Here is a 26,053-nt window from a genome sequence, read left to right as displayed (position 1 = left end):
CGAGTTGAGACGACTGATGAGGTTTTACTTTATGTCCAGTATGTATTTCTCTTTAATTCAACATGATGACTGAACATTTAACAACAACAAAAACACGAACAGTCGTGAGGTTAATTATCCCCTACATGTTATCTCACGTCAATCTATCAGTAAATTACTATGAGGACAAAACATTTACACATACATTGTTACAGTAAATCACAGTCAAGCGGCTTGTCACCTGTATGAGTTCTAATGTGTCTCTGTACACGTTTACGCCTACTGAACCTTCTACAACGTACATCTCAGTCATATTGTTTGTCACCTGTATGAATTCTCATGTGTCTTTGTAAACTACTACGCTGACTGAACCCTTTACCACATACATCGCAGATATGTGGTGTATCACCTGTATGAGTTATCATATGAATCTGTAAACTTTTACGCTGACTGAATCTTTTACCACATACATCACAGATATGTGGTTTATCACCTGTATGAGTTATCATGTGAATCTGTAAACTAAAACGCTCACTGAACCCTTTACCACATACATCACAGGCATGAAGATTATCACCTGTATGAGATCTCATGTGTCTCTTTAAAGCACCATGCTGACTAAACCCTTTGGCACATACATCACAGTCATAAGGTTTCTCCCCTGTATGTGTTCTCATGTGAATCTGTAAATTAGAATACCGACTAAACCATTTACCACATACATCACAGTTATTAGGGTTATTACTTGTATGTGTTCTCATGTGCCTTTGTAAATCATGCACATGAATGAACCCTTTACTACATACATCACAGACATGCGGTCTACCACCTGTATGAGTTCTCATGTGTGTCTGTAAACTATAACGCCGAGTAAACGCTGTACCACACACAGCACAGTCATAAGGTTTATCGCCTGTATGTATTCTCATGTGTCTCTTTAAGTTACTATGCTGATCAAATCCTTTACCACATACATCACATTCATAAGGTTTATCACCTGTATGTGTTCTCATGTGAATCTGTAAATTACTATAATTACTAAACCCTTTACCACATGCATCACAGTCATAAGGTTTATCACCTCTATGTATTCGCATGTGCTTCTTTAAATTACTATTATTACTATACCCTTTACCACATACATCACAGTCATGAGGTTTCTCGCTTGTATGTATTCTCATGTGATTCTCTAAATTGTCTAATTGACTAAACCCTTTACCACATACATCGCAGTTGTGAGTTATTGTATCGCCAAAGTGTTTTCTCATGTGGCTCTGTAAATTATATTGTCGAGTGAACCCTTTACCACATTCATCACAGTTATGAGGTTTATCGCATGTATGTATTCGTTGGTGTCTTTGTAAAATACTAAGCCGACTAAACTCTTTACCGCATACATCACAGTTATGAGGTTTATCGCCAGTATGTTTTCTCATGTGGCTCTGTAAATTATATTTTCGACTGAACCCTTTACCACATTCATCACAGTCATAAGGTTTAGCGCATGTATGTATTCGTTGATGTCTTTGTAAATTACTAAGCCGACTAAACGCTTTACCACATACATCACAGTCATGTGGTTTATCACCAGTATGTGTTCTCGCGTGTCTCTTTAAGTCTCTTCCTTGAACAAATTCTCTCGAAGTAACATCACATTTATGTAGTTTATCTTCAGTATGTGTTCTCGCGTGTCTCTTTAAGTTGCTACCTTGAACAAATTCTCTCGAACTAACATCACAGTCATGTGGTTTATCTTCAGTATGTGTTCTTTCGTGTGGATTATCGTCAATTGTTACTAAATCCTCTATACCATACATCATGTGGATAAGGATTATATCTCCATTCGAAACGAAGTTGTAGTAAAATAAAATAATATATATTAAGAAAAATTCAAATACTAGTATTGAATGACCAAATGTTTGAATGGTCACAATGGTCAAGCAGGTTCCATAATCGTTTATGTTTCGATGTGAATGTGAACTGAATTTTGACAGTAGTTTTTATCATCCTTGTTCTGTACAATGTTGTTAATTGTCTGCAGGCTACATTGGAGTAAAGGTCGCTTAAGTTTTTGCCAGTGGAAACTTCTATTATTGTTTTATTCACAATATGACAATTTGACCGAAGGCTACATGTACGATTGTCAAAAATGATTTATAAAAAAATCACCATCCGACAATTGCACTCGTCTAAACTCGGTCGATTCCGTTCATCTATAGATCTAACTATATAGGAGGAAAGTATCGGGTTCACTCGAGGATTGCCGATTGACGACAACTTGTCCAAATTGTCAAAGATGATTTTAAAATAAAATGTGTAGACTATCGATTAGGTGCACACTTGTCTGCATGTGTTTATTTAGTTAAGTTTCTATCCAATTTTCAGTGTTTTTCTCATTACTTTTAAAGATAAGCGTCGTCTTTATTCACAACACTACTTATATAGATCAAGTTTAAACCGACTTACTTCTATAAGATGCAAATTTTATCAAAATTTAAATCCTCTGTCTGAAAAAGAATTAAAACCTATTTGTATGTATAGAAAAAGCTCTTGATTTGAGAGACCACTTTTATAATAGGTGGTATAGATACACATATATTTTATATTGGTGAGAAAAAATATGAAAATTAGAAATACTATGCTGTATATGTGAATGGTATCACTATGAGTTTGTGGTGTTATAGAATCCATAGAATATACTTAAAATGTTAAGGTAATGTCACCTTTCAAACAAAGTGCTTTCAAATAAGTTCCCAAATGAACCCCGGTGAGTTAGTGCTTATATAAGCATGGGTCAAGTTAAATATTGTAGTTAAGTATAAGTCATTCTTTCTTAAATATCTATATAACTATAGGTACTGAATTTCAGTGAATGTTATTTTAAAATGGGTACGTTTTTGAGGCAAAAATGGAACACCCTACCAAGAAAATATCTAAGTCACCCCCCCCCCCCCCCATGTGACAACCACTTTGTCATCCAGCAACAACATATTGAAATTTGAAAAGCTTTGATCAAAAGGTCCAGTTAAGACAAAGTTGGAAACACCTCAAGGGTTTTGCATTCTGATTAAAATACTTGTCCCATTTCGGTGCTTCGCTTACTAAGTTCTGACAATGCTTCATTATATTTTTGTTTGAAAACCATTTCGATATCCTCTGGTTGTATCGTAATGATACACATCTTTAAAAATAAGAAAGCTGAAATTTCATTGGCTTGAGTGTTGTCAATACCTTATAAGCAAAGCTTATACAAATGATTTGCATTGTAAACAGCGGAGTAAGCGTTTCAGCACGTGGCTTTTCGCTACGATAAGAAAATAGATATACATGTATATAAGAAATCAGCAATTAAAGAAAAGCAGAGAAAGTCAATGACAAAAAGGACAAACAGTTTAAAGAGAACAAAAAGACCCCAGTTCTTACTTCCGTTTTTGAAGACACTTCGGAATCCTTCGGTTTTAATGGTATCATACACACCTTCATAATATTAAAATTGAATTGATTTATATAATAAATACCAGAACGAATAGTCATAATGATATGGTGTGTTGTCAGATTCAAATATCAATCGTAGTCAAATGATCTGGTTTTTAGGTAAAGATTGCATGAAATCCAATCAAAACCTTATGGTACTTACTTGATATCTAAATCTTCTAAGACTTGTCACTACCTTTTTGATACACAAAATATAGTGCATTGAGCATAACATTCTATACATCCTATCCATTAACATTTCAAGAAATTTATCGATGTAATATATGTTCAGATATTCAAGGCACCAAATGATGTTACACTTATCAAGAAAATTACATAACTTTTTCAAGGTGCAGGAATCTAGTATCTGCTCTAAAGTGATAAATGATGTCATTGTTAAAGTCATCTCAATTCAAGAATTGTAGTTATCTTTCTTTGTGTAGAAATACTGTTAAATCAACTACAATTAATGCAATATTAAATTTTACTTCCCACGGATAAACTGAAGCAACCTTTACCGTTCAGTGCTAACAAGCACTTTTATTTTTATTAAAATTGAAACGCTTGTCTGGGGTACAAGATTGTAAGCCTGATATTTTTGCGATTTGTTTTCGGTCTATAGATCAATGTCTCGAAGTATTTGACACGAGGTGGGTGTATATAAAAGAAGATGTAGTATAAAATTGAGAATCGAAATGGGGAATGTGTCAAAGAGACAACAACCCGACCATAAAACAGACAACAGCAGAAGGTCACCAATAGGTCTTCCATGCAGCGGGAAACTCCCGCACCTGGAGGCGTCCTTCAGCTGGCTCCTAAACAAATATGATTGTCAATGAGACACTCTCCACAAGAGACCAACTGACACAGAAATAAACAACTATAGGTCTCACTACAGCCTCCAATAATGAGCAAAGCCAATACCGCATAGTCAGCTACAAAAGGCCCCGAAATGACAAATGTAAAACAATTCAAACGAAAAAACTGACGGCATTTTTTATGTACCAAAAAATGAAAGAAATACAAATATGTAACGCATCAACAAACGACGACCACTGAATTACAGGCTCCTGACTTGAGACAGGCCTGTGTATACAGAATGTGGCGAGGTTAAACATGTTAGCGGGATCCCAACCCTCTCCCTAAACGGGTACAGTGGTTTCATAGTACAACATACTAGTACTTTCAAGGACTTATAGTCTGCAAAACGAAACCAATCTAATCTTTATTAAAAATACAAAACTCAATATCATTATGACAAACAAAATGCATATTTACAAAATGCAAACAAATGGTAACTACACAAATAAATAAGTTAAGTTAAATACGGATAGATATTTAGATATGATTCTGATAAAAAGTATTTTAAAAGGAACTTGTTTTTGATAAGTGCTCCAGATCAACGTGTTATATATGAGGGCATAGATTGTGTTTTTCCGTTTCTGAATATTTTTTTTGTTCAAAACTATTCCCTTATCTTTATTTTTTGCCTTTTGTTTCATATCTTTATCTCTTTTGTTCATTTTTCGGCAGTATTTCCCCCATAATGCTCTATTTTGTAAATAAAATCCAGACGCCTAAAATATTTACAGCACCAAATAAGACATGCATTCTATTTGCAAGGCAGAGGCGTGGAAAAATTGGAGTCACGCATGAAGGGTTACATAAACAGCTTGATGAGGCAATTTTACCAGTCTATCACTAAAAGGACGATGCGTTAGAAAACAAAACATGTTATCATTAAGAACATCTGAATGTATTAATAGACAAACTGGTTCATAATAAAACAGGCTGCTATCTCAATATATTTATAAAAGAACAGAAAATAATAAGATTATTGTCCCAAAATACTACTCTTTGATATCTGGACGTTTCCGTCTACTTTAAGAACGACTGATTTTCCTGTGGTATTTTCGGGACTGATCTTAATGGTTTTAGTTCCGCCACCACCACCACTTCCGGTACCTCCAGATCCTGCTACTCCTCCAGGAGCACCACCGACACCTGTCAACTTTCTGGTCATGGACTCAACCATTGCGTCGCTCAATTCTCCGCCATTTAGCATCATAGCCATCATTAAATTATCCATATCAAATCCACCATGAACATTATTATTTATATCGTTGTGGTTGTTTAAGTTGTTGTTGTTTAATTTGTTGGTGTTCACGTTGTTTGCATTGTTGTTTACATTTTGGTTGTTATTGTTGTTGTTATTGTTGATATTAACGTTGTGCTGCATCCCGGTTATTTTCTGTTCTAGTCTTGCTACTGCTGTTTTGAGTGCTATTGCATCCATTACATCGAAAGCTCCTGGACTAGGAACACTAGGCACTATCGGAATATCAGGAAGAGGTGGAGTGTCCAATAGACTAGATATGTCAATATTTTGACCTCCCATTGCAAACTGTGGACCAACTACCTGACCAAATCCTCCAGCTACCATCGCAGCTTCAATCATACCTGGACGCTGAAATGCTCCAGCAGGTTTTTTGTCGTAAAAGTTTAAATTTATGTCACCTGTTCTTAATTTTGCTTTACCACCTATGGCATTACCTCCCTTCATATTAATTCGTGCGCCACCTGTGTTGACCTTTGATTTTGATCCACCGTGAGCAACATTTATTGTTTTCTGTCCAGTTGCACGACCAACAGTACCCACAAGACTGACCTTTTGCTTGTTAACAACCTTTGCCTTATTTTCCACTTTCTTTATAACATTTATAATTGGTCGTCGATCAAGAACGATAACTGGCTTAGGACGATTGAACACAACAGTGAGGGGTTGATCCTTCCTAATATTGACATCCGTTTTGGAATTTATAATGGTCTTTTTAACTATCTTTTTAGCCATATTTCCTTTGACATGTTTGACATATTTTCGTGCTGCATAGCCATTGTCATATCCATTGGGCATAACCGGAAGTCGTGAACCAAAGTTGCTATAACCTCCTCCACTGATTGGTCCATGTAGTGAATTATGTACATTTTTGCCACTTGCTAAATAGACTGGCTTGTAAACGTTCAATGTCTTTCCATAGTTAGGACGACTCTAAAAAATAAAGTAATGAGCATTAAAGCAACATCAGTTACTAAAAAAAAATCCAGAATAAAAGCGTCAAAGTTTATAATAAGTTTAAGAAATATACAAAACATTCATACAAGAACCTAAAAGCAGATTTAGAAAAAAAATTCTTTAAACGAATTCAACATGCACCGCGCGGAAATTTATTAACAAAGGCATTTAGGAGCACATATGATTCTAAGATCATCTCCAATTTTTGGTGAGGTTCGTGTTGCATTCGGCAATCCTCGGTAGAATCCGCTACTCTCCTTCTATCACTAATTAGGGTACGGAAACGTCCGAGTTGAGACGAATGGTTCGTGTTGCTCGGTCTTTAGTTCTCTATATTGTGTTTTTATAGTGTTATTTGTGTTGGTGTTTACATGTCTTTTTCTTTTAGCCAATATATATATATATATGTATATATCGATTTACTAGACTTATGAATTTAAATGTAACAGACTGCAAAACAAATAATTGGAAACACAATGTTAGTCTGTATAAATCGATGATTTGTGTACTTTTTTCCTATTCTTAATTTTTAAAACCATTTTTGTTAAAAGTATTTGCCCATCATTTACTATCACCCCCCCCCCCCCCCCCCCCTTTACCAGCAAGCAGACTAAAATATGATATTTAAACAAACTGTTTTTTTGTTCACATTTCTCAAATTAAACAATGTGTGTGGGTGTAAAGCAATAATTCTTCACAACTAACGCTTAAAAATTATTTGTAAATCGTACAACTTTATTCGTAATGAAATATTGCCCTCGAACTCAAGGTCTCGTGGATTATCGAGTTTTGCACATTAGACCATGTGCGTGGGTGTAAAGCAATAATTCACACTTAACGTGTGAAAATTATCTGTATATCGGACATATTTATTCGGAATGAAATATTGCCGCTGCTCGCATGATAAATGGCCACTAATAAAAATGATGAAACGTATAGTCATAAAATTGAGAAAGGAAATGGTGAATATGTCAAAGCGACAACCACCCGACCATAGAGCAAACAACAGCCGAAGGCAACCAATGGGTCTTCAATGTAGCGAGGATTCCCGCACCCGTAGGTGTCCTTCAGCTGGCCCCTAAAATATGCATAATAGTACAGTGATAATGGACGTCATACTAAACTCCGAATTATACACAAGAAACTAAAATTTAAAATCATACAAGACTAACAAAGGCCAGAGGCTCCTGACTTGGGACAGGCGCAAAATTGCGGCGGGGTTAAACATGTTTATGAGATCTCAACCCTCCCCCTATACCTCTAGCCAATGTAGAAAAGTAAAAGAATAACAATACGCACATTAAAATTCAGTTCAAGAGAAGTCCGAGTCTGATGTCAAAAGATGTAACAAAAGAAAATAAATAAAATGACAATAATACATAAATAACAACAGACTACTAGCAGTTAACTGACAAGCCAGCTCCAGACCTCAATTAAACTGATTGAAAGATTATGTCTTCATCATATGAATATCAGGTACAATCCCTCCCGTTAGGGGTTTAATATCATACTATCATGAAATATATGAGAAGAACATAACCCGTGTCATGCCAACAACTGTTTTTTTTAGAAATAAATGTGTTTAGTTCCGATGCAAAGACCCTATCAGTGAATCAATGTTAAAGCCAAAATATGCAATCTTTAATGACCTGACAACAGTATCGTAACTATATCCCCTTTTAATAAGTCTATTTAAAGGTTTTGTTAGTTTCTGAGGAGAATACTGACATTTTTGTGCTTTATAAAGAATATTTCCATAAAATTTTGGATGTGAAATACCTGAACGTATAAGATGTCTGCATGTTGAGTTATATTTACGATTTATTTCCTTATACCGGTGATAAAATTTAGTAAATGTTTTGACCAGTTTGTGATATCGAAAACCCTGGTGTAATAATTTTTCAGTAATACATAAATTTCTCTCGCTAAAATCTAATACATTGTTACATACACGAGCGAATCGTACAAGTTGAGATATATAAACACCATAAGATGGTGACAAGGGAACGTCACCATCTAAAAATGGATAATTAACAATAGGAAATGAAAAATCATCTCTTTTATCATAAATTTTTGTATTAAGCTTCCCGTTTATGATATAGATATCAAGATCGAGGAAAGGGCAGTGGTCATTGTTATCATTAGCTTTATTTAAAGTAAGTTCTACAGGATAAATTTCTTTAGTATACATACTGAAGTCGTCATTATTTAGAGCCAATATATCATCCAAATATCTAAAAGTATTGTTAAATTTTTGTATCAAATGTTTTGATGGGTCTTTGCTAATTTTAGTCATAAATTGTAACTCATAACAATACAAAAACAGGTCCGCAACATGTTTATGTTGGACATTATAACAATGAACCGTTTAATGGGTACATTTACATGAATACGCAACTAAGATTAATAAATAACTCCTGAACAGATTCAGATTGTTGACCTGATTTAGATCTCGAGTTATTTGATTTTGCCCTAAAATTAATATATTTACTCCATACTGTCAAACCTGTCAGACCACCTGTAACAAGCAGCAAAACCTATGTCAATTGTCAAAAGACCATTAATTTGAGGTCTGTTTGTAAAGCATTCTATATAGACTGAACCTGTATTTAAAGACAACCTGTGTTATGAGACCACTAGTTTTGCTCTCCATTTTGAGGTATCTTAAAACAGGTGTTACTGTACTTGTAACTATTTTATATTTTTACACCACTGTCCCAAGTTAGGGGAAGGGTTTGGGCGCCAGCAAACACGTTTAGACCCACCACATTTTGTATGTGCAATTCAAACTCAGGAACCTATAATTCAGTGGCTGTCCTTTGTTTCTGATAATCATAGAATGAAATTCAAAACAGTGTGGCTGTGGCCATTGATTGACACATTAAATTCATCCATTGACTGGGACAATTTAGGTGAACGTTTGTATGTAACAACCACTGCTCACTATGTACTTTTTAACGACACTTAAACTATGGGGTCACCAAAGGTTCTCAACACCTTAATAAAGTAAATTCGAAAAACTAATCAGAAATAACACGATGGTTTGATTTATATCAATTATACAAATAAAAACATAAAGGTTATTCCTGGTTAATTTTTTGAATTATTTTATAATTAAAGGCGTTAAGAAACCTTTGGTGACCCCACAGTTTAAATGTCTATCGTAGGTACGTCGTGAACAGTGGTCGTTACAGACAAACGTTCATGTAAATTGTCCCAGTCAATGGATGAATTTAATGTGTCAATCAATGGCCACAGCCACACTGTTTTGAATTTCATTCTATTTGTTTTTGTTCTTTATTTGAAAGTTAAACCGATAAATCAGGCAGTTAATTATCTCGTTACTTTGAGTTGTTTTTGCACATTGTTGAAGGCCGTATAGTGATATATAGTTGTTAACCCAGATCCCACATCCTTACTGTTCTATCCCTTAATCCAAGGTTCCAACAAGTTTACCAATTATACCCTACATTCAAAAAGCATATTTCAGGCTACTCTTTAGTATTCAGATATATTAGGTTTGAATATGTCCGAATGATCGAGATGGATTGTTTTAAAAAGTAGGCTTCAATATGAGTTTTATGTAGACGAAATCTGCGAATTGCATACAAATTACAAGCTTGGTATCTTTGATGGCCTTATAAACAAAATAAAATATGCTATCAACTTATGGAAATTTGTTACTAGCTATACTGGTGTCTGCATGACCATCAATTTACCCATTCAAATTTCCAACTAAAAAAAAATAGTGTGTATTAATTTTGCTTTTGATCGATGCAACTGTTTTAATACTTAAACTAACTAAACTTTTGTTGAAAAAGAAATATATTTTAACCGTTTTGGACAAAAATTTACTTGTCCCCGAATTTGCATTAACAATTGAGGACTATATATATATATTTCAAATTTCCATTTTTTTTTAGAAATAGTTAGCATTTCACAAGACTTTAAACAATGGTTGAAAATTGTCATATAGAAAGATGATACATATCTCATTCAGAAGATATACCTGTTTTTTTCTGCCAGTTAAACTTCACAAAAACCAGGTATATGTTTTGAATTTAACATCATCTTTCGGCAGTAGACATTTTTCGCCAATTACTGTGAAAAGTGTTTTTCAGCGGTATCATTTGCGCCATTTTTTTCTTTCAAATGTATGAATTGTGCCAATTTACATATAAACACATTTTTATTATACATATTAATGATCAATAAATATTTGATGATAGTGCTTTGGTCCCTCAATCCGTATGGGCTGAAATCCCACCTACCGCAAGACTTACCAACAATGCACAAATGACATGGAGCAGAGGCATTCGACAAAAATAACAATGAATTACAATCAACTGTTTTATGGATCCCGTCCTTTAATGTCTGTGTTTAAGGACAATATAGTAAAGCTACAAGCTACTTCATAGTTACATTAAATTGCGAAGTACCAATTAATTCAGCAGCAGTAAGAAATAGACATCTTTCAGATATGGAAACATTTTAATGCCATTCAAAAGTATGAGATATATGCAGAAGGAGTTTTGAGCGGCAGACACTTTGTGCGTGTAATAATAGAAACTACAGCCTTTAATATAACATATATTTAATGTATCTGTACATAGTTTTATTCTTTCAAAGTGTTCTATAAAAAATGACTTAAAATGACTCTAACTCTGCAAGTGTAAACTACCGGTCCCAAGCCCGGATAAAGGAGGAAGCAAGACAATTTTTCTTTTAATTTCGCAATCATATATTTTTGTTTCGGCGGAAATGATTCTAAGTGATTTTAAAACAAGTGACGCAAACGTAGCATTTTATAAAAAAAAACCGGTTGTGGCAAACTTGCTTCCGTTTAACTAAAGGTATAATGTTTTTAAAGCTGTGAAAGTAACAAAACATTACTGAATAGATATGGATTTTGAATTACTGGTCTGATCGACACCGTGACATGTGAGCATGCTATCCTGTGTGAAAAATGTATTTACAATCAATTGCAACTTCCTAAAAAAAGATGTGGTATGATTGCCCTCCCCAAACCTGGGACAGTGGTATACTGACAGTACAACATAAGAACGAACTATAAAATCAGTTGAAAGAGGCTTATCTCATCGCATGGATAAACATACAAATACTACAAATACAAGTGGACGTGGCCGGGTACTTGTACATCTTAACAACAAAAAGACACTACGTACTGATCTGAGAGTACTCGCACACTGACAGCTAGTTCAAAGCCACCAACAACTTATTAAAAAATCATGCATCGAAGACTAAATATTTACCGAATATTTATAGTGGGTGTAGCATGAGTAATCACATTTCGACTTGTTTATTTGTTTATTTTTTTCTACTAGTTCAGACAATATTTTCTGAGACTATCGAAGGTAAAAAGACAATAAAACAACGAATATTATATATATAGTATGACAAAAACTTGGCGTTATTTACTAATCATGGATAAAACAATGTTGTGGACCTGAAAACCAATTAAGGCCATGAATTATTCATAATCATTTGTTTGTCAACAAGTGCAATATAATTTTGTAAACAAGTAAATATAAGAACTCCGTACAGTGATCTGTAGGTTTTTTTTAAACCTTTAACCTTGATCTGTAGTTTTTTTTTAAACCTTTAACCTTGATCTGTAGTTTTTTTTTAAACATTTAACCTTGAGTCGGTGGCGGAAAGTTGTCTCATTGGCAATCATACTTTTTTCTTTTTTTCAATGTAGCTTGTAAATTATGAACTTCGTACAGTGACCTGTAGTTTTTTTAAACCCTTAACCTTTAATCGGCGGCGGATAGTTGTCTCATTGGCAATTATACTACATTTTTTTACAATATAACTTGTAAATCAAGAACTTTGTCTAACAATGTTAAAAGTTGAAGGTTGGACAAAAAGTTAACTACCGTTGTGTAGTGGGAAATATGATACTGCATTGTCCACATTTACACATAAGCTAAAAGTTCAAATTTTGGCAATTTAACCAGAAAAGACAAGAATGTACAGAAATATTTCAATTTTGCCTTAAATATAATTGCCTCAAATATAATAATTTCTAAATTGTTATAATCAACAATTACCATAATTGTTACTTGTTAAAAGTCCAGTGGCACATATTTCATGTATGTACAGAATTTTTTACCTATATAGGTATTTTTTTAGAGACAAGTGTCTGTGGCTTGTGTTTTAAATGTATTGCTTGTTCTTGTGTGTGGCAAGTACTAAAAAAGTCGGAATCAATCAATTTTGCCTTTGTTCGATACAATCAAGTCAAGGTGTCTGATGTTGAAATAAATGAATCCATTTTGATACATCTTGTGATCAATTTGTTTAGCAATCGTCAATGACAGTCAGCAGGGTTAAAGAACATCAGTTGTTCGACCTGTTAGTTTTGTTAAAATATACTTTTTCACTTTTTGGTCTTTTGGAAAATGTTGTTTACGCTATATTTAGATCCCTATTCAACGAAAGGAGTAGGTCCAGTAAAACCCCCTTTTGACCCTAAAGTATAACAGTTTTACAAAATTGTTAAAATGTTAACTTTAAGTTATTCATTGGAAAGTAGAATGCTTCTGCTACATAAATATGGGCTGTTTTGACAATACAATGCACATATATCGGGTAGTAGCATCATTAGGTCATGCTAAATTACTAAAATCTACACAATTTTAGTTAAATTTTAGACGGTTTTCGTCTTAAATGAAAGTGGCCGCATTTGTGTTCATTCTTAATATTGAAATATAAGTTGTATTTGATGATAGTACATACTCTAACATACATAAAGTTTGAGGATGAACACGGATGCGGCCACATTCATGACAAAAACCATCTGAAAAGTGAAATTTTTGGGCATATTTGATAGATTTTTCATATTTAAGCTTGGATCGAGGCGTTTTTTTTATGACTAAATTCATTTAAATTTTTCACATACACTAATTGAATCAACTGAAACAGACAATTAAGTGTTTAAAAAGTGTCCAGAATCTTTCGTCAGATGAACCTGAAATTTGAGGCCAAAATCGGCCCCTCTTACCGGACCTACTCTTTTGTTTTACATGCACACGTATACAAATTGCGGTGTTTATCCAACGCAATCATAGGTTTGAACGTTGTTTTCAATTTAGACTTGTTTTTTTATTAATTTATATATACATGTATGTAGTTCAACGTGATGGCTGCATTATTGACCGCACGCTGACCTAAAGTTGCAGATGTCTGTACTGTTTCTATGTTTAATATGTTTTGGTTTATTTTTATTTTTATGTAAATTTTAATGTCATCATTACATTGTTGGTAGTATATGTAATTGTCATGCCTTTGGCCCTCTTATGGGTGTAATTTGTGCTTTAATAAAGAATCTATGGTAATCATATCTTTATATGTTTATACATTAAAAAACATGGTCAATAAAATAATAAGACATATGATGCACCATGATAAAAAAAAGTTATTTAAAGAAAGTTATTTTACAATGTCATTCGGACACGAAAGTTTAAAATTATGAATGATGCTTTTTTACAAATTTTTTCATCCCTGTAAGGAGTTTAAAGACTAAGCCACAATTTATAGACATGTGACTATATTTAAAAACATAGTCCGAACACGTGTTGTCGTTTGGTTTATTATTTCTTTGAGTTGTGTTTTCGATGAAGACATGTGTCTATATTTAAATAACATATTATGAACACGTGCTGTCGATTCGTTTTTAATTTCTTTGAGTTGCGGTCTCATTTACGACTTCCGGCTTTTCACGTGCTTAAAAGTTAAAGACGATAGTAAACACACGACAGCCCTGATGACCACCATTTTCATTTTCTAAGATGACTGCTACTTTTTTAATGTTCCGGGTGACATCATTGATATGATACCAAATATTTTTGCTAGAAATTTTCGTTTTGATGGGGTTTTTTTTATTCCTATTTATCTTACAATTATGATACCTCATAACTTCATAAAAATCAATGCAAACAAAGTTTAAAAAAACCGGATACGAGGTTCTATAATGCTGTGTGAGTTTTAATTTATTCAGTTTGATAAATTTTGATAATCCGCACGTCGATAAGATTTATCTATATTGATTTACCACCTTCGTCATTCGGAACAATGAACTCTGTATTTTCCATTAAATTCTAAGAATATAATAACCCGAATAATTCAGTCGTTATATTCCGCTGATCTACGAAGGCTACATTAACATCGTGTGGGAGAAAATCGGACACGGAAAGGGCTTGAATTATTCGAGTTAAGAATATAAAGAATCTACCACTTAACCCTATTGACTTCAATATTTATACATTATCGATAGTTAATTTTCAAATTTTTTAAATGCTCGGTAAACCTCAAAATTTCGATTTGTCAGTGGATACAAATCAATGTTTGCGTGGTAGAACTTTTATTGTATTTAATAATATTTTGTAATGATTTGAATTATATATTTTGTGTTTGACTAAGTGATCGCTCAGAAGTACCTTTGTATTTCCAGAAAATCGGTTTGGATGTACCTCTGCTTTTTTGTATTTCTGCTTTGATCGAATGGCAAGATTATAACCAGAATGAGTATATAAAATTCCAAATAAACTCTAAAATCCGTCCTTTTTTGTCGGTTTCTTGTAGTATTTGAAAATATTAAATTTTGATGAAGTTCCTGGTGAAGGTTAATCCAGAAAGGGAAGCGCTTCGGATGGACGCATGTAATTTATAACGTGTGTTGTCATTTTTTATACGGAGTGTCTATTCGTCCGGCTAGCCGGACGAATAGTTAAAAATCTCTATTCGTCCGGCCATCCGTCTGCGGATGCGCAAATATTCAATATCAATAAAAGTGTCATGTGACGTGGAAAGTGTCCCGGATGAGGTGTCGGATAACACACGCGGTGTCGGATAACACAAGCGCGTATGCAATGGACGTGTTGAGAATTGGAGATCGTGATTCATATTTAAAGATGTCACAGAGAAAACCAGAGAGAATGTGATTGCTTTAAACAAATGTCTATAGAAGTGATATATGTTAACTGTGAGGAATAAGCCTGAAATTAAAGTGAAATTGATGATTTACCTCCATTTACCTTATGGAGGCAAAACGCATTCGGAAAAAATACTATATCAAACTTGCTTGGATGTATTATTTTTTAGATATACTACAACGCAGATCTATAAACATACTGATATGCCTGGACTGGGAATAAGACACCAGGGTTTTGGTATCCCCCCTTTTTCTGTTGTATCTAATATACATTTTTTTCTAAAAAAATCTTATCGAAAACACAATCCTTCTTTTGGGTACAGGTTACACGTGCCTGCCCTTCTCAAATTTCATATGAATTAAAAATAAATGAAGAATCGTGCATAATTATATGGGGACCTTACTTTAACCAAACTTCACAGAAACTATAAATTCAGGATCTTTTGAAATTATAGATGAAGCCAATAATGATTGGCCCGACTATTTACCTTACAGGAAATTCATAGGCAGAACAACAAAAGAGAGAATCATTTTTGCCCCCCTCCCCCCATCCAATACCCAAGTTCCTTTAGAATATTAGAATAAAAAAAATCTGAATCAAATGTATAGTTTTTTTGTTTTTTTTTTAAAGAATGAGTTTTTTTTCATAATCCGAGGTTAGACAATATATTATAAAACAAACCGTTTCATTCAAAACCTTCAAACCACGATGTTATATCTTCATCATTATATATTTGGCCGGACAAATAGCGAAAAACCGTAAAAATGCTATTTGTCCGGCTTGCCGGATGAATAGACATTTTTGACTATTTGTCCGGCTAGCCGGACGAATAGCCACTGCCTTTTTTATATTGTAAAATTGCCGCTTAAAATGTAACGTCTGCTAAATCTAAATCTAAAAATAACTTACCTTTGCAACATAAAGCGACTGTGAAAACTCACACAACTGCAGTAGAAAAAAACAACAAAGTACAAAATCGAAAATGTGATTTAAATCCATATCTCTACGTCTTGACCACGGACCAAGTGTTGACCTGACGTCAGATGAGGACAAAATGGACCCGAATGTCCAAACACAGTTCGTGACAGAATGTGTCACCTTCAACAGTCTAACTAGTAATACGGTTTTACCAATTAGCAATAACTCTGGACAGTTTACATTCACTTTGACCCATTTTACGTGTACTGTTGTAAAATAATCAAGTGGGCACATGTCGGAAGCCATATAATAAAAGACGCATAAATGACAAATGGGATAATATAGAAATATAATTATAACGACATATTTGTCCATCAATGATCAGTCCTGTTTTTATTTTTAATATTGCTTTTATTGGTCTGGATGGGGTCCTCATTTTTTTGGGGTTCATTTTCTCTATTCTCTATTCTTTTTATTTTAGCACTCCATCCATTATCATCATTTTAATATTTATATACAGTCAAACCTGCTCAAGCATTCAAGAGACCACCTGTATTAAGCGAAAACCTGTATTATAAGGGGATCTCATTGGGGATTCTGATCCCGGAACCCGCTTAATGTTTTCTTAGATTCCCATATCCCGCTTACACTATGTACGTAAGCAATTCTAATTATTTTTATAATTTCCCGTGTCCCGCTAGACTTCATTTCCCGTTTTAACGGCACAATCATTTGACTTTCACGTGTCACACTTACGAAAAATCGGCAATCCCGCGTCACGCTTAGACCCCAATGAGACCCATTTATAAGACCACTGTTTTAGATCCCTCTGTAGTATATTTCATATAGATTGGACCTGTATTAAAAGACCACCTGTCTTAAGAGACCCCCCCTTTTTTTTTTATCTCCCTTACGTGGTCTCTTAAACAGGTTTGACTGTAGTTTATTGGTCAAATAAGAGGGTGTAGTTTGGGCCCTTTATTTTTGTATCTTTTTTACCATGTTATCTATTCTTTATTTGTGTTGATTGTTATTCTCCATTCTTTAAATCTTAATATTTATTAAATTGTTTCTTTGCTTTTCTATCTTTCCCTTTTCTTCTTTTTAATATTTGTTGTATTGGTCTAATAAGAGGTTGGTTTCCATCGTTTATGTTGTTGTTTTTTTTATATATACCATTTTAATTATTTGAATAAATTGTTATTCTCTTTTCTGCATGTTCTATTCTTTCTATTCATTTTCGGGTCCCCCCCCCCCCCCGTTTCACTTCAGTATTTGTCCATTATTCTTTATTCTGTAACCCAAATCCAGACCTTTATAATTGTACATCAATGACCATCCCTCTTTTATTTTCTATTTTTCTTTTATTAGTCTTATGACCACTTAAGGTCAAGTAACAGTAAATGGGTTATGTCACAGATTTCAGTAACATTTTGCATACAACTTTGGCTCGATGAACTACCACTGAAAATCGAACAAATGATGCATTTAACTAATTTATCATTTGAAATATTACTGATTATATATAAATTCTTTCAAAATGGGCGAACATTTGTATCAAAAGCACACAAAAGAGGCTCAAAACATCCGAAAATTTGTTTCAAAATTATGAAATCTCTACTTCTACTCCATAGAATCCCCCCCCCCTCTACCCCCAAAAAAAGAGATAAATGAATTTTTTTTCGATTTTCATTTATAGTTCAACGAGTCATGGTTGTATTCAAAATTTTACTGAAATCTACGACATAGCCCATTAACTGTTAAATATTGAATTAAAAAAGATGTTCAATTATCACCTTCATTACTATCTTAATTTATCTAGTAACCTACCATCCAGGGTCAGGCAAATTCTGTAAACTAATTTTCGCGAGCGATTTGTTTCCGCTACATTCGCAAGGTGAAAAAGTAAAATTTGGATTTTTCCTTCCTAACTATATCAAGTATATTTAGGAATCGTGAATTTAAATCATCGCGAAATAATTTAGGAAGGACTATACGCAAAATAAAGTATCCGGGATAATAAGTTGGTTGACAGTATCAGTTTGACTATATTCAGGGTTCTCGCTAAGGATTTTTGAAGGAGAGTCCAGGGACTCGTCATTTTTAGCCATGGTGTGTCAAACAGCAAGAAGAGGATATTTTATTGCAATATGGTGTATTATTTTAGTTTCCATGACCTAACAGAGCAATTAAATGACATTAAATTCAGATTACTTTTAAACTTTTGCTACAAAATGATGATATTTGTGTTCAACTGTGTTCAGTTTATACAAAATATTTCATTCTTGGTGCATCTTTGGACTCACCAGTTTTGAAAATGCTGCATGAGTCCAGATAGATTTTAATGAGTCCCGTGAGGACTCATGGACTCGCCTTAGTGAGAACCCTGTATATTTATAAATAAGGACACTAATAAGACGGAAAATAGGTTTTATAGCCATGAGACCACTATCAACCAGAGTCCAAAGGAGGTCGATGTAAGCAATTATATGTAACCGTACAAACTTCAACAAGGATAAAAAGCCATTCCAGATGACACTTAAAAGCCATGTCATGTGGTCTCATGTGATATTATATCTTCTTTTTATACATATCTGTGGTTTTGTAAAACTCGTTTGGTATATATAGAGAGATCGATGTGTTTGTTAAGAGACATATATACATATAATACATATCTCCATTTTATGATTTTTAGGTACATGTATGCCGGTTTATGTCTCTGTTCGATAAGGTGACAGAGGTCATCACAGAGGTCACATTAGTTGTAAATTAATAATTAACTGTAATAACGTTGACAGGAAATCAAATTAAGGTGTTTCCGGTATTAATACCACGTGATTAATACATGTAATACATTTCATTAGTTACGTATACGCATACTTGTATTTTGGTAGGTGGCTCTTTGTATATCTTTATTTCACCGAGGACAAGTATCGATCGTTTGAATGAAAAAAATCGAGTTAAATGTTCCGAATGTATACTAGGTTCGATCGATCGATTTATATCTCGTGTTTCTTGTAAAAAAATAGAACTGGTCTCAGCTGGTTTATTTTTATGAGACATCATGCAACGATCCTCCAAAAACCAAATCGCCAAATGAATGTTAATTAATTTACAGTAACTATTTATGTATCTTGAGGTCACATCTAGCCTTTTCTGATACCTAATTTTTTGGTGTAATTACTCTAAAAATTTACTTCAATGAACTTTACATATTTAGAGATCTGAGACCAAAAACGTAAGGTACAGTGCTGTTGTTTTTTTTACAAATGTTTCGTGGTTATTGGACGATGCAACGAAAGTTATTCAGGAAAAATTCAATCGGCAATCCTCGGGTGACTCCACTTCTCTCCTTATGAGGTACGGAATCGGCCGAGTTGTGACGATTGGGAAAAATTTAATCTTCTCTACCATCACAAATAACGTTTTTTTCTTGGATGTAAGGAACTTTTTACAAGGTTACTTTGTCCTATTTCTTGACACCATGATTAAAATGTCTCACAATTGCGTTCATTTATAAAGTTGGATACTCTTGTTTTTTTTTACTTCTAGTCTGATATTCCGTTATTTCCAATTCTCTAGTTTTATCAATATAATGTCAATACTGTTTTGCCAGCTACATGTAACTCCTTCGTGATTTTATTACATATTATATAAAATTTAATTTTTGTAATAGTCAATACATATGTTCCTGGTTAAACGTATAAAGAATTTAGAGAAAATCATTCCCAATCAAATTTTCAATTAATTATATCATAAAATCAATGACGCGGACCTGTCGTTTTTTTCTACTTTTTAATATAAAAAAGAAGAATGGTATGATTGCCAATGAGACAACTATCCACAAGTGACCAAATGACAAAGAAATAAACAACTATGTGTCACCGTACGGCCTTCAACAATGAGCAAAGCCCATACCGCATATAGTCAGCTATAAAAGGCCTCGTAATGACAATGTAAAACAATTCAAACGAGAAAAGTAACGGCCTAATTTATGCACAAAAAGTGAACGAAAAACAAATATGTAACACACAAACAAACGACAACCACATATCTAGTTAGCATACGTAATCTTAATCTATTACAAGCTTAAAACAACTAGGGGACATAACTCGTTAGTCCTTCAATCTGGTGCCAAATGTTTTATAAAATACATTAGCAATACAACGTTAAAGACTAATAGAACAAGAAAAATACCCACTTACTCTCATTACAAAATATAACCAGAGACATGTATTTATATGTCTCTGATATAACCAAATGGTGGAACTTTATTAAAATTATAAGAAATCATTGGAACAATCTACAAAAAGACAAATAATGCAATGACATGTTCACCCAAGTGTCTATTATAAGACAATAACAATCAAAACCATCGAGTAAACAAAGACTCACAAAAACCAAAGGACATTTACATCAACAGTTATAAATAATAATTAAGAAACAACACGAACTCCACTACATAGAAACGTAACAACAAAAATATAAAAGATTACCTTGCGAAATCAGGGTAACAGTTGAAAGACTTTTGAAAAAGGACCTATGCTTAAACAGTTTTAAGCAAACAATCCCGATAAACCGTTAGCAATAATATTTATCTGAATTATATGACAAATAACTTATGAATATGAGTTTGCAAAAAACGATGTTAAGTCTTGAAATTTATTATGAACGTTGATTGAAGGAACCGCTTTTTATTATAATGGCAAGAGTTCTAGAGACCAAGATAGTAATCTGTTGAATTATTCATCTCATGAATATTCATTAGTAATTTGCATATTAATCTTCAATGTGTATTTTTGAAATCTCAGTGTGTTATTAACAATTCGCAGTGTGTGTTTTTCAATTTATTTAATCTCAGGGTGTAATTTTAAAATCTCAGTGTGTAATTTCGATTTCTCAGTGTGTTAAATTAGGTTTTTTAATCTCATTGTGTAATTTTTTCGAAAAAGGGTTTAAACATAGTTTTGACGAGAACGGCTTGCCATAGACAGGCACATACATAAGAATGTGGCGGGGTTAAAAATGTTAGCGGGATCCCAACCCTCCCCTAACCTGGGACAGCAGTGGTGTAACAGTACAACATAAGAACGAACTATAAAAATCAGTTGAAAAAGGCTAAACTCATCAGATGGATAAAAATACAAATACTTCAAACACAAAGTGGACGTGGCCGGGTAACTTTTTAAGTTCTGCTATTTATATACTATTATTTAAAAACAGTCGTTTCAAAAGCTATTAGTTATCCTCAAACAGAGAAGCAAACATTCTTAAGGGAGTTCGCTTCTCAGTTTCAAAATAATGAACTTTTCAAAACACTAGTTTATATGAATAGGGGATCAATAAAGGAATCAAAAGAGCCAAAAAATATAGGTCAATGTGCTTGTTTTCAAGATATTAGCCATTGAAATTTTTGTGGGAAAATGTTCTCTCTTAACTTTTCTTTGCTTTATCCTTGACAAGTTTTAGTTCTCAAAAACTTTTAAAAAATAACTAAAATTTTACATATGGCTTATCATAATACATAATCGACCCGGGGTGCGATGGAAGGGCATAACAGTTCGTGGCCAAAATGGTTAAAATATCACAGAGCGTGGAGATACGATTTTGTTGAAGTCTATTTCAAGAGGGGAACATACAGCATAAAAGAGCCGCACTTCCAATCCGCCACTGAAGTGTACGTAAATACGAAATTTGAATACTTTCTTTAGATTCTGCTGGCTGAAGGGATGCTTTAAGACTTGAAATGGTAGGGGGGGGGGGAGAGAGAAATCTGCTGAAATACCTTTGCAATTATTTTGGGTGCATCGCCATAATATATCACCATGCATTGGTGTTCTGCCGATACTAAAGCGATCACTATTCGGTAAAATTAGGAAACATAATACTATTATAACTCTGAAATATTCGCAATGTAACTTTTAGAAACTTTCATACTACATTTCGTATTTCGTACAGTTCCGAAGGTTTATTAACATACTGCCATAGCTTCTGGTATATTTAGCTGGAGTTCAGTGGGCTCTAAACTTTAAGTTTCTTAATTTGAGCCAATGTCCTGACCGGACATAGTTGTTTGTTTGTTTGAACACCAATCTAGGCGTGTTTGTTTAAATCCAGTACAACCAAACGACTTTTATAGCATTCTTGTTATCAATGTCCTAAGCGGGCATTGTTGTTTATTGACGCACCAATTGAAAATAGACTTGTTTGTGTATTTATAATTCCCATACAATCAAACGGCTGTATACCGTTCTTGTAATGGATATGTGTCAATTGAATTCTTGAAGTACTAATTAACATGAATAATGTACGGAAGCGTTTTAACCAAGTAAAACTATAAGTCAGAGCATTTGTGTGGCGCTAATACGCTTCCATACTAATCACCGCCATATTTTTGATATTTGTCGTTGTTTTATATAGGATTTGATAGATAAAAACGAGAAACTGTTGCTTAAATACTTGTTGTGAAAATCGTATTTTGTGGTTATTAGTTACAGTAAATTAAAGATAGACATTTTGAGACTACCATTTTTTTTAAGTGTGAACAGTGAAACCTAACTAAACCGAATCCTGTATAATCCGAAAACCTGTATGAACCAAACATGTTCGTAATCACAGTCATATCAAATTATGTGCGTTGTAAACCTTATAAACGAACAAAATCTTAAGTCCCGAAGAGGTTCGGTTTAAACAGGTTTCACTTTATATATTGATAACACAGAAGACGTTATGTGGTTTTGAACGTGCTTCAAATATTTGCCACTAGACGCTTATTAAGCAATTTTAAAACAAACTAGAAGAGGCGGAGCAGATCCGATAATAAGGTATTTCGTAGATAATTTACATTTTCAACTATCAAAAAACCTCCGTACATAACTATTTGCCGTAGCCTTTGTCCACAAGCAGTAGCACTGTTTGATGACTGTTGATACACTTTTGTACATCGACAATAATTTGCCGTTTTAGAATCTAATGCATTCTGGGCAAAAGCGTACACCAAAAACGTTGTGATTGGTTTAAAACGTTCTAAACCGTGAATGGATTTTAAAAACAATGACGTTACTTTATTTTCATATTGGTGTACGAACAATAATATTACCCATAGTCAGTAGTCCTAGAGTTAGATTCAGAAAAGGCCAATTCTCATAGTATATTGATAAGTATTACAGTGAAACCTGTTTAAACCGAACCTCTTCGGACTTGTTCGATGTTGGCCGATGTTTGGTTTTATCAAGTTCACAACGCACATTATTTGATATGACGGTGCTTACATGTACGAAAATGTTTGGTTTATACAGGTTATCGGTTTATACAGGATTCGGTTACGTCAGGTCTCACTGTACATTAGTTTCATTAATCTGGACTTGGAATGGCTAACAAGCGGAGCAATAAATGATAATCTGTACGTAGCACTCGAATTCATTTATTTTGATAGGGTTCGTGTAGACTGATAAGTATGTCTCAAATCGTAGCTATCATACCAGGGGAAAACACTCGTCAGTCTAGGGTTCGTGTTGCGCTTTCTGTGTGGTGTATATTGTGGACTGTTATTTGTCTTTTCGTTAGTTTTTCCTTGATCATTTCGTTGTCTGCTTTCATTCAATTTTGTTTTGTTGTATGATGACGGTCATGCCTATTGCGTAGGTTATTGATAACCATTAGCGGCACTTTGTTACTTTTTAGTAAAAAATCGACTTGAAGTGAAACGATTTTTGAATTGAATATATGAATATGATGTTAATTAAATCGAGTATTATATTCAAAACAAAATATATTTTACATAAAATTGAGAATGGAAATAGAGAATAAGTCAAAGAGACAACAACCCGACCATAGAGCAGACAACAGCCGAAGGCCACCAATGGGTCGATCTTTAATGCAGCTAGAAAATCTTGCACCTCGAGGCGTCTATCAGCTGGCCACTAAACACGTATGTATTCTTGTTCAGTGATTATGGACGTCATACTAAACTCCGAAATATACACAAGAAAACAAAAAACATTTACATGACAATAGTTTTATTGACCATGACCAACAGGATGGTGTAGACAGAGACATTTGTATTCAAAGCAATGTCCATGGCCGCCATTGACGCAGTCATCCTGTTTACAGTCCTCAAAGTCGCTACATGCTGAAAAAAAAACATTAAAAAATATATTATATACAATTAAATTGGCAATATCCCGTGCTTATAAATATTGATACAAAAAGGGACACAAAAAAGCAAAAACAAAAAACAAAAACTAACAAATCTGATGTTCAATAGTTGTCGTTTGTTGATGTGGTTCATAAGTGTTTCTCGTTTCTCGTTTTTTATATTAAGTTAAGACCGTTGGTTTTCCCCATTTGAATGGTTTTACACTAAGGCTAATATTTTTTGGGGCCCTTAAGAAATTTACAGCTTGTTGTTCGGAGTGAGCCAAGGCTCCGTGTTGAAGACAGTACCTTGACCTATAATGGTTTACTTTTATAAACTGTGACTTGGATGCAGAGTTGTCTGCTTTTATTCAATTTTGTCTCATTGGCACTCATACCACATTTTCCTATTTCATCCCACATAACAGTCATTCTTATTCACAAAACAAAGAGCGAAACCTCATTTATTCGTTAAAACAACCTACCATTGCCGAAATATTCCACACAGGCACATGTTCCAAACAAGCAAGTTGTATTATGTGTATGCGCACATCTTGTTGTTTTACAATCTGACGGTGCACCACAATGCTCACCTGTAACAGTTACAGCTGAAAACAGAAATTATAGAACGTAAAACATTTTGACATGTTCAGAGTTGTTTAGTAATTACTGGTTTTTGTTTATGTGTCATTTGATCAAGTTAAGCCATTTCAATTGACATTTTATAGATCTTTATAGTGTGTCCCCAGTCTGGAACCTGTTGTTCAGTGGTTCTCGTTTGTTGATGTGGTGCATAAGTGTTTCTCGTTTCTCGTTTTTTTATATAGATAAGTCCGTGTTGAAGGCCGTACATTGACCTATAATGGTTTACTTTTTTTAAATTGTTATTTTGATGGAGAGTTGTCTCATTGGCACTCACACCACATCTTCCTATATCTAAGTCCGTTGGTTTTCCTGTTTGAATGTTGTTGTTATTTGTTGTTGTTTTTGTTTTTTGGCCCTTCATAGCTTGTTGTTCGTTGTGAGCAAAGGCCCTGCGTTGAAGGCCGTATTTTGACTGATAATGGTTAACTTTTATGAATTGTGACTTGAGTTGAGAGTTGTCTTAATATTACTATTCTAAGAACACTGTATATATATAGTCTCAGATCTATTGAACATTTGATAAGCTGGTTGTTGACAGTAAGTAAATTTAATATGAATTTCAACATCAGCTCAAATATTATTAAAAAAGAACAACCTAATAGGAATTGTGGGATCCCTAGCCCCCTTATTTTAACGTTTGCAAAATGGTGGATTCAGTTTTTCAACACTTGTTAACCTATTTTGCGTCATTAAACAATAGATAAGATTTTTTAGTTGAAAATTATTTAATATTCGCAACACTACCGGTAATACAATGTACATTTATTTTTATATTTTATATTTTGATTTGTATGTTCTTTGCCTTTTAGAAAACTTACCAAATAAAGTGCACAATAAAATTATTTTGATGTCCATGTTGTCTTTGTCTAAA

The 26,053-nt window shown here is 33.7% G+C and overlaps 2 protein-coding genes across 2 annotated transcripts; both read right to left on the bottom strand.

The window, feature by feature from the left end:
• Positions 1–281: 281 nt before the first annotated feature.
• LOC143051681 (uncharacterized) lies at positions 282–1,995 on the bottom strand. The gene has a single exon (XM_076224590.1). The coding sequence runs from the start codon at positions 1,797–1,799 to the stop codon at positions 285–287; it is 1,515 nt and encodes a 504-aa protein (XP_076080705.1). The 5' UTR covers positions 1,800–1,995; the 3' UTR covers positions 282–284.
• A 2,670-nt stretch (positions 1,996–4,665) lies between these two features.
• Positions 4,666–16,604, bottom strand: LOC143051686 (uncharacterized). The gene is made up of 2 exons (XM_076224597.1): positions 16,393–16,604; positions 4,666–6,502 (listed from the first exon to the last, which is right to left on the bottom strand). The coding sequence occupies exons 1-2, from the start codon at positions 16,480–16,482 to the stop codon at positions 5,288–5,290; spliced, it is 1,305 nt and encodes a 434-aa protein (XP_076080712.1). The 5' UTR covers positions 16,483–16,604; the 3' UTR covers positions 4,666–5,287.
• Between the last annotated feature and the right edge of the window lie 9,449 nt (positions 16,605–26,053).

This window comes from Mytilus galloprovincialis, chromosome 11 (genome assembly GCF_965363235.1).
Source record: "Mytilus galloprovincialis chromosome 11, xbMytGall1.hap1.1, whole genome shotgun sequence".
In the NCBI taxonomy this organism is placed as follows: domain Eukaryota; kingdom Metazoa; phylum Mollusca; class Bivalvia; order Mytilida; family Mytilidae; genus Mytilus; species Mytilus galloprovincialis.
Note: the sequence above shows the minus strand (reverse complement) of the source record. Positions and strands in the feature narration are given on the sequence as shown.

Coding starts and splice junctions, on each gene's coding strand:
- LOC143051681 (XM_076224590.1), bottom strand. CDS start 1,799: ATGATGTATGGTATAGAGGATTTAGTAACAATTGACGATAATCCACAC.
- LOC143051686 (XM_076224597.1), bottom strand. CDS start 16,482: ATGGATTTAAATCACATTTTCGATTTTGTACTTTGTTGTTTTTTTCTA. Junction 6,503..16,392: donor AGTCGCTTTATGTTGCAAAG/GTAAGTTATTTT, acceptor TTTATTTTTTAG/AGTCGTCCTAACTATGGAAA.